Source organism: Pseudorca crassidens, chromosome 8 (assembly GCF_039906515.1).
Source record: "Pseudorca crassidens isolate mPseCra1 chromosome 8, mPseCra1.hap1, whole genome shotgun sequence".
In the NCBI taxonomy this organism is placed as follows: domain Eukaryota; kingdom Metazoa; phylum Chordata; class Mammalia; order Artiodactyla; family Delphinidae; genus Pseudorca; species Pseudorca crassidens.
In genome coordinates this window covers 85,457,340-85,465,914 of record NC_090303.1, presented here as the reverse complement: position 1 = coordinate 85,465,914, position 8,575 = coordinate 85,457,340, and the positions used below count along the sequence as shown (strand labels likewise).

Sequence of the window (8,575 nt, the reverse complement as noted above, 5' to 3'; positions counted from 1 at the left end):
CAAAAACTTATAGCAACTACCATAAATAATGATGACACATTAGAAACATTCTAAACGAGATAGAAATAGGAAAACAATGCTTGCTCTCATTCTTGCTATTTGATGTTATATTGGAGGTCCCAGCCCATCCAATAAGAAAAGGAGAAAGTATTAAGAGTATTTAAGGATAATATTATCTACATAAAAATACAAGAGAATTTACAAATAAACAGTAAGAAAGTTCAGCATATTTGCTAAAACAGGATTATTCCATGAGAATTCCCTGGCGGTCCAGTGGTTAGGACACTGTGCTCTTACTGCCAAGGGCCTGGGTTCAATTCCCAGCTGGGGAACTAAGATCCCACAAGCCGCGTGGCACAGCCAAAAAAACCAGGATTATTCCAAAATCAGTAACTTTTCCAAACAGCAGCACTAACCAATTTAAAAATTTTTTAAAGGATCCCACTTGAAAAAGCAACAAAAACTGTAAGGTACTGAGGAATAAATCTAACAAAGAGGTACAAGCATTTTATACGCAAAGTATAAAATGTTATGGAAGGATATGAGGAAATCAGAATAATATTAATGTATTGGATGACTCAGTTTTATAAAGATGTCATATCTCCCACAATTTAACCTACAAATTTAACTCAGCAAAATACTGAGAAGATTTTTCAGTGGAAGTTGACAAACTGATACTAAAGTTAACATGGAAGAGCAGAAGTCCAAAAAATAGCTGGTACAGTTTTTTTAATGAACAAATGGAGGAAATGCCCTTCTATAGGTGAAGACTTATAATAAAGCCATAATAATTAAAACTTTGTAGTACCGTCTCAGAATTGGTTTGATCAGTAGAAAAGGACAAACTAGGAATATATCCATGAATGTACGGAAATTTAATTTATAATCACAGTGGCATTACACATTAATGGGAGGAATGAAAGACTGTTTAGTAAATCAGGTCATGACAACAGGTTTTCCATGTGGAGGGAGGGAGAATAAAATTAAATTCCTACTTCACACCATTCCAAAAAATAAGTCTTGGATGGATCAATTTTACAAGTGTGGAAAACAAAACTTTAAAACATTAAGGGAAAAAACATAGGAGGCTATCTTTGTGGCATCACGTGTGGAGAGTTGTCTTTAATATGACATAAATGACACAAACTATAAAGAAGATCAGTGAATGACTACATTTTAAATTTTCTATAGTTCAAAAGTTATTGGAAGTTAAAAGAGAAGTCACAGAATGAGACAATATAATGTTAATATATGTGAACTCCTACAAATCAAGAGGGAAAAAGATGAAAACATACACAGCCCACTGGATAAACGGATGAAGACTATGAGAAAACAAACCACAGACTCAGAAACCTTAATAACCAGTAAATATATGCTCAACCTCGTTGGCAGTGAGGGAAATCCAAATAAAACGATGAGATACTGAGCTTTAAAAAAAAAAATCAAATTGTCAGAAATAAGAAAAGTCTGAATCTAGAAAGTAAGGGAAGGTCATGTGAGGGAAACAAGAACTCTCATACACCGCTGATGGGTGTATAAATTGGAGAACCATTTGGCAGTCTCTAATAAACTGCAAATGTATGTGTAACCTAGCAATTCCCCATATAGGTAGACAGAGAAATTCTACCTACCTATAGAAGACACATGTACACATATGTTCATATTAGCATTGCCCTTAATACCAAAATATTGACAGCAGCTTAAATATTCATCAATAGGGGAATGAATAAACCCAGCACGTTCACATGCATGGATCTACAATACAGCAATTAAAATGAATGCACTGGATTTATATTTATCAACATGGAAAGAATGAAAACATACCATGAAGGAAAAAAAAACAAGTCACAGAATATGCATAGTCCAACACCACACCTGTGCATTTAAAAAATCAAAACAGTACTCTGTATTTGTATGGGTTCATATGTAGTAAAAGTATAAAGCCTAGATTTAAAAGTTACATACCAAATTCGTGATAATGTTTGCCTTTGGAGAAAAGGGTGGAGAATGGTTTTGGGGAGCAGTGCAAAGGGACTTCAATTTTATCAGAAAGTTGAATAGTTCAATTAAAAAAAAAAACAGACCTGAAGCAGATATGGCAAAATGCTGACATTTACCAATTACATGAGATAGGTGCATGGGTGCCTGTAATACTCTCTCTGCATTTTAAAATAGCTTTAGATTTTTTTCTAAATAATAATATTTTTAAAAAGCAGCTAGTAAAGACTTCTATCTGATAGAATTTTATTATGTGTAGATAAAGAGTTAATTGTCTAAAATTTTGAAGCAAGCAGCTTTATAATAATTATCTGTTTTAGAATAGAATCTCCATAAAGATAACAAAGCTGACAAGATCATAAAACTACTGAAATGAATAAAGCAGATTCTATAAGTGTCAACATGGATAGTTCTCAAAATCATACTGAGGGGAAAAAGTAAGTTGCAAAGTGATATGTACACTACTGTACCATTTATAAAGAAAATTTAAAATATATAAGCATGGACATATATATTTACATATAATATATATAGGTAATTAGGTAATAAAGAATAATAACAATGCTGGAAGAATACACACTTTATGATACTGATTACCTAGGCAAGTAAGGAGAGAGAAAGGTGAATGGAACTGAGGAGAAAAATAAGGTGACATTCAACTCTATCTGGAATTTTTAATAAAAATAAAAATCCTGAAGCAAATGTGACAAATATTTCACATTTGATTACCCTAAGAAGTAATACATGAATATTTGTTATTCTTGAGATATATGTATTTTTAATGTTCAAAAGAATAAGTACTGAAGAATTGCAAATAAACTGCACATAATTCAAAAATATGTAAGTGAAGCTTGTATACATCAAAAACGATACGCTATGACTATTTTTAGAAATTATCCTGTTTGCTTTTCTGTGTTTTTAATTTTTTTAAATTCAAAAGAAGAAAAAAATGAAAGCAGTGAAGAAATGTAAACATATACATACATATATCTGATTATATAAAGAGAAAAACCTCCACAATCACAAAACGCCAAATGAGCAATTCTATATAAATTGCTGCATTTTCTTATTTTTAATTTTTGTCAAGAGAAAAATAAAAGATGTTGCCTAATTGGAAACGTGACTTTCTATTATTAAAATTGTGGGAATCCATTTTAATGTGTTTATCTCGCTGCTAGTCTATAATTTATATTACAGCGTGGAAATTTGTTTGTATGCCTGTGACAGGTTAAAGCAGTTTAAACATGCATTTTTCTTTCGTTGGTTGAATAGTTAAATCGTTACTCAAAGGATTTTAAGTTTCAATTTCAACCATGAGGGGATTCTTTGCTTTTTTTCAAGGTTAAAAATGTTTCTGGTTCAAAATGCTATTAATTAATGGCTACGTAGTGGCTCTATTTAGGGAATTGGTACGGACCCTGGGTTAGCAGTGGAACTGTTAGATGAGAAAACTTTTTTGATGAAGACTCGGGGATATTTTAAATTCGATCTGACAGCGGTAACAGAAGTGAAATGTAATTCCAGCCCGCTTAACTAACAATCGTAATTATGAATCGAAAGACATGTCAGGTATAAGCATTTTTTTCCCTTAAAAAAAAAGTTTCTCGGACTCCGCCGGACACCCAGCTGGCGGAGGACCAGCGGGCGAAGGGGGAGCGAAGCCGGCAGGCTGCCCAGAAGTTACGATCGGGGAGTTTTCTCTTTATTAAAATTACCTGGCTCACCAGCAGAGGCAAGAACGCGAAGACAAGATAATTTCTTAGGCTGTTAAAAATGACTTAGCCCGGTGGGCCGCGCGTTCCGAGGGGGTGTCCTGCGGCCGGGGCGGGTCCCGCCGCCCCCGCGGGCTCCGGTGCGTCAGGGGCGCGTCAGGCGGGGCGGGCGCCGCGCGGGCGGCGGCGGCGGCGGCGGCGGCTGCGGCGGCGGGTGGCGGGCGGCGCGCACCGGGCCTCCTGCTTCTCGCTCCGAGGCTGCGGGACGGACGCTCCCGAGAACTCTCTCGCCCGCGGCCGGCCGCGCTCGGACGGCGCGCGCCGGCGGCCCGGCGGTGCCAGCATGTCGGCTGCCGTGGCGTGCCTGGACTACTTCGCCGCCGAGTGCTTGGTGTCCATGTCCGCGGGTGCCGTGGTTCACCGCCGCCTGCCGGACCCCGAGGGCGCGGGCGGAGCGGCAAGCTCGGAGGTGGGTGCGGCGCCGCCGGAGTCCGCTCTGCCGGGTCCGGGGCCACCGGGGCCCGTGTCGGTCCCCCCGTTCCCCCAGGTCCCCGCCCCCAGCCCCGGCGCGGGCGGCGCCGCGCCCCACCTGCTGGCTGCAAGCGTCTTGGCTGACTTGCGCGGCGGCTCTGGGGGGTGCTTTGGAGAGTACTCGGGGGAAGCTCTGCGCGCCTCGTCCGGTTCCTCCGACCCGACCCCGTGCTCCGGCCCGACCCTGTGCTCCAAGCTGATCCCGGCCACCAGCGCGGCCGAGGTTTCCGGACCCGAGCACTCCTCCCGCGCGCTCGCGGTCCCTGGCGCGCCAGCCATCCCGGGAGTGCCTGCCCACCCTGGCGCGGTCTCCGGCGTGGCCCCTGGGGCGGGCCCGGCCCCCGCCACGGGTCCAGGCCCCCGTCGGAGGCCAGTCACACCTGCTGCCAAGCGCCACCGCTGCCCCTTCCCGGGCTGCAACAAAGCTTATTACAAGTCATCACATCTGAAGTCCCACCAGCGCACCCACACGGGTGAGCGCCCTTTCTCCTGCGACTGGCTCGACTGCGACAAGAAGTTCACGCGCTCCGACGAGCTGGCCCGCCACTACAGGACGCACACGGGCGAGAAGCGCTTCTCCTGCCCCCTCTGCCCCAAGCAGTTCTCCCGGAGCGACCACCTGACCAAGCACGCCCGCCGCCACCCAGCCTATCATCCCGACATGATCGAGTACCGGGGGCGCCGTCGCACTCCCCGCGTCGACTCGCAACCCGCCAACCTGGTGGACAGCTCCGGCTCCGTCCCCGGGCAGGTGCTCAGCTTTACCACCTGCTTGTCTGACAGTCATTGCTGTTAGTTGTCCCCTCAAGGACGATCCCCCAGACCATTGTCCTTGCTTTCTTTCTGCCCATCCCTCTTTCCCAGAGTGATTAGACCAAGGCACAGACTGGCTTCTCCGCTCTGAGAGTGGGTCCAGGCAGGCACGTTGGACTCTGGGGAGGGACTGTGGGCCCGAAAATAGCAGGAATGCTTACAACACGTATATCATCCAAAAAAGGGGGGTTTGCCTCAAGACAGCCCCCAGGAACTGATAAGAAGGGATGAACCCCGGTACTCTCCAGAGTCCTGAAGAGTCTCCCTTCCATGGGAACCAGAGATGTGAAACTGGAATTCTCAGGTGCCTGAGGAGCTCTCAGTCTCAAAGGACTCTAGTGTCTTACCCACCCACCAGGGCGGACCTTGGAGAGGGTGTCAGGGGTGGCAGTCTTGGAAATGTCCAAGACTGGGATGGTGAGAGGCCTTTGGAAACAGAAATGATTTCTATTTCTGTAAACAGCAATGTTTACTAATGTATTTTTAGTGTATTTTAAACAGGGATCACAGGTTGATAGGAGATTGATATCCCCCACGCCCCAACTGCCCCAGCTACCTCTGCTAGGAGAGGCCATGTAAGAGTCCATGTGGATGTATGGCTGGGAGATGCTTCTTGGTGTCTGGGGGGTGGTGCGAGCCTGTTTGCAGGTCCTGTTGCAAGGGTTGGAACCCTGCACTTGTGTCGTAGCTTTTCTTCTAATTTGAAGTGCTACTTGGAGAAGTAACTTCCTGGCTCACTCGCAATGATATTGGTTTAAAAATTTGGAAACAATCATAAATGCACCAGAAATAAAAGGGTGATCCAGGCTAGTTCCCACTTCACCAAGAGGGCAAACCCAAGTGACGGTGGTTGAGATAGGTCCAAACCAAGACCTTTCAGAACCATTGTTAACGTTCAGGGAAATAGGGGTTTTGGGTCCCAGCTGGCCACACTCCCAAGTAACCTCAGGTGTGGTAGATTCTGTTCATTTCTTAGTGGCTAGCTAGGGGGTTATTTCCCTTGGGGTCTGTGCATTTTTGTTTCTGCAACAGGTGAGTTGGTGGTTTGGGGAGGGGAAGGTGGGAGCGGCTTCTTTCAAACAGCTAGCTGCTCTGGATTTGGGGAAGGGACAGCAAGGTGAAAGTTACTGTCAAATGGGAGGACCCTTCTCCCCTGACCTTGGAGCCCCTCCAAGTTACATCCTCAGGACCCCTCTCCCCCAGTGCAGGAACTGAGCATCACCAGTATTTATTTTTCTCTGTAAGTGTTTCTGCTGCTATGGATGAAATTGTTGGCCACTCTGCTTATGTATGTGTGAATGTGTATACATGTGACCCTTTCATTAGAGATGGGGCTGAAAGGCATTTCCTGCTCTGGTAAAGTCCTCTTTAGCCCCCTCCTGAATATCTTGTCATAGTCCACCAATCACGTTTGTGGAGGATGCCAGACTCTCAAAGGACCATAATAGGCATCTAGTTAAACAAACCTCTTTCCCCTGTTTTGCAGATGAAGGTACTGAAGGCCAGGTAAGCTCGAAGTCACATGCTGAGTTGCTGGCAAAAGCCATGACTAGAACTTAGTTATCTGGCCTTCTGAGTGACTCTTTCCCTCATGCTTAGTTACCCCATCTGGGCCCTTAGTCAAAGGGCACCACTCTCCTTTACTACCACCAGGATCCCCTTCTTCCCTATTCCCTATCATTTCTACGTTCCTTCATCTGTCCAGTCCCCGCTGAACCCTTTGCCTGTTGTGTTTAACCCCAAAGCCCTTTTCTTAGCAGGTTGAGTCCATTCCCTCCTTCCACACCATGTGGACTTAAAGTGGGAATGCCTCTTTAGCATCTTGGGAGAGACTTTACCTTTTGATCTGGTAGATAAATTTTCAATGCTAGTTTCTAGTCCTGGGCACTCTATCTTCCTTGAGAGAGTAAGTGATGTTAACACTGGGACTCTAATAAGTGCCCCTACACTAAGTGAAGGAAGGGTATTTAGGAAGGACTCAAAGGGTATGAAGAGGTTCAGTGTTTCCTGATGAGGACTAAGCAGGGTAGGTGGAGCTTTCCTTGAGTTACTTGTGGGAATAGGAGGCCCACAATTGTGAAGGTGGGTTTTGGTGGTGGAAAGAGTCCTCCCTTTGTTCGGTTTGTCTCCTCAGCTGGGACTTGATAGGAAGGGAACTCTGGGGCCCCCTTGAGGACTGTGGTTTTCCTTTTGTCCCCTTCAGTAGAAGATCTGCCATTGGGTAGGTGGACCAATGAAGCTAACAGGAGAGAGACTCCCACTGACCATTCTGGAATTGGGCTCGAGAAAGCGTGACTTTTCCAATCACCCTCTGATAAATAACTTTTGATTTTCAATCTCCCAAGTAGTGTCCTTATTTGAGTTCTTGTACCTTGGGGACTTTTGTCTGGGAAAGGCCTCTGACAAGCTAAATGTAGCATGTCTTTCAGTGACTTCTCCAAGGACTTGGGGTGGTGGGAAGGGAGACAGACAATGGGGGTAATATTAGTAGGCTGATCTTTCTTAGCTTTGGTTATTGTTGTTACCCTTTTCACTCCAGTGGCCAGACAGCTCTTGAGGACCTGTTATTAGTGAAATACCTTGAAAGGGTCTTCCTAGTTTTATTAGTGTTTCTTTTGCTTCTTTTTGTTAATCAGATGGAACTCAGCAAGTGAGTATGTCTGGGGTTTGGTTGTGGTCAATCTGAACCTCTGGGCTCTTGCCCGACTCCCACCATCCTGAGTTCTGATGTAGGAATGACCTAGTAACAGAATCTTTTAATAGAACTCTTCCGAAAATCTGGGTTGGGAGCTGGGATTGAATTCCAGGTCAGACCTTGGGCATGAGAGAATTGGATCCCCTGCCTCTGCTGGGAGGAGATGAAGAGTACAGGCCTTGCCCCACCCACAGGGACAAGAATCTTGTCATTTGTCCCTATTTCCCTATTCTCCTCCAAGTAGGAAACTGTATTGGAATATCACTCTTGGCCTCTGTCTCTACCTCTTACTTAATCTCCAAAGGAAGATTGTGTTCTCTGATGGAGACATACAGAAGAGGGTCATCATGTACACACACACACACACACACACACACTCTCTCTCTCTCTCTCTCTTTCTTTCTTTCTAAGCTCTCTTCTCTCTTTTGTACCTCTGCCTGCAATATGTACCCACTCCACTCGGATCCAGCTTTCATATGGTAAGCACACCTCCTGAGGCCCAGGCCTGCTTTCCAGAGGCAGGTCTGAAGAGCACTTCTCTGTGTCTCCACTTTTGGAACAGCCATTCCCCCTTGCAGCTCCCCAGGTAAGTGTTTTCTTTCTATATTCTTTGGGTGAGTAATACCAATAGGAGGAATTGGGAAGGGTGGGAAAGGCAGTGGAGGGTTGGTATTAGAAAGCCCAATTTTGGCTATAGGTACAGCCTCATCAACAAAATACTGATATTTTGATCCTCATTGGTCTGATTCTTGTATCTGTTACCTAGTTGATTGAGAACTTAGAAAGGAAATGGATATGATTAATTTTCCCCCTTAAGCCCCAACAC

General features: G+C 45.0%; 1 protein-coding gene and 1 non-coding gene across 2 annotated transcripts; both read left to right on the top strand.

Moving 5' to 3' along the window:
- The first annotated feature begins 259 nt into the window (after positions 1–259).
- Positions 260–332, top strand: TRNAK-CUU (transfer RNA lysine (anticodon CUU)). The gene has a single exon. It is a non-coding gene; the product is annotated as a tRNA-Lys (tRNA).
- A 3,688-nt stretch (positions 333–4,020) lies between these two features.
- On the top strand, positions 4,021–7,394 carry KLF14 (KLF transcription factor 14). Its single transcript, XM_067745564.1, has one exon. It carries the CDS (start codon positions 4,054–4,056, stop codon positions 5,035–5,037), a length of 984 nt encoding a protein of 327 aa, XP_067601665.1. The 5' UTR covers positions 4,021–4,053; the 3' UTR covers positions 5,038–7,394.
- The last annotated feature ends 1,181 nt before the right edge of the window (positions 7,395–8,575 follow it).

Coding starts and splice junctions, on each gene's coding strand:
- KLF14 (XM_067745564.1), top strand. CDS start 4,054: ATGTCGGCTGCCGTGGCGTGCCTGGACTACTTCGCCGCCGAGTGCTTG.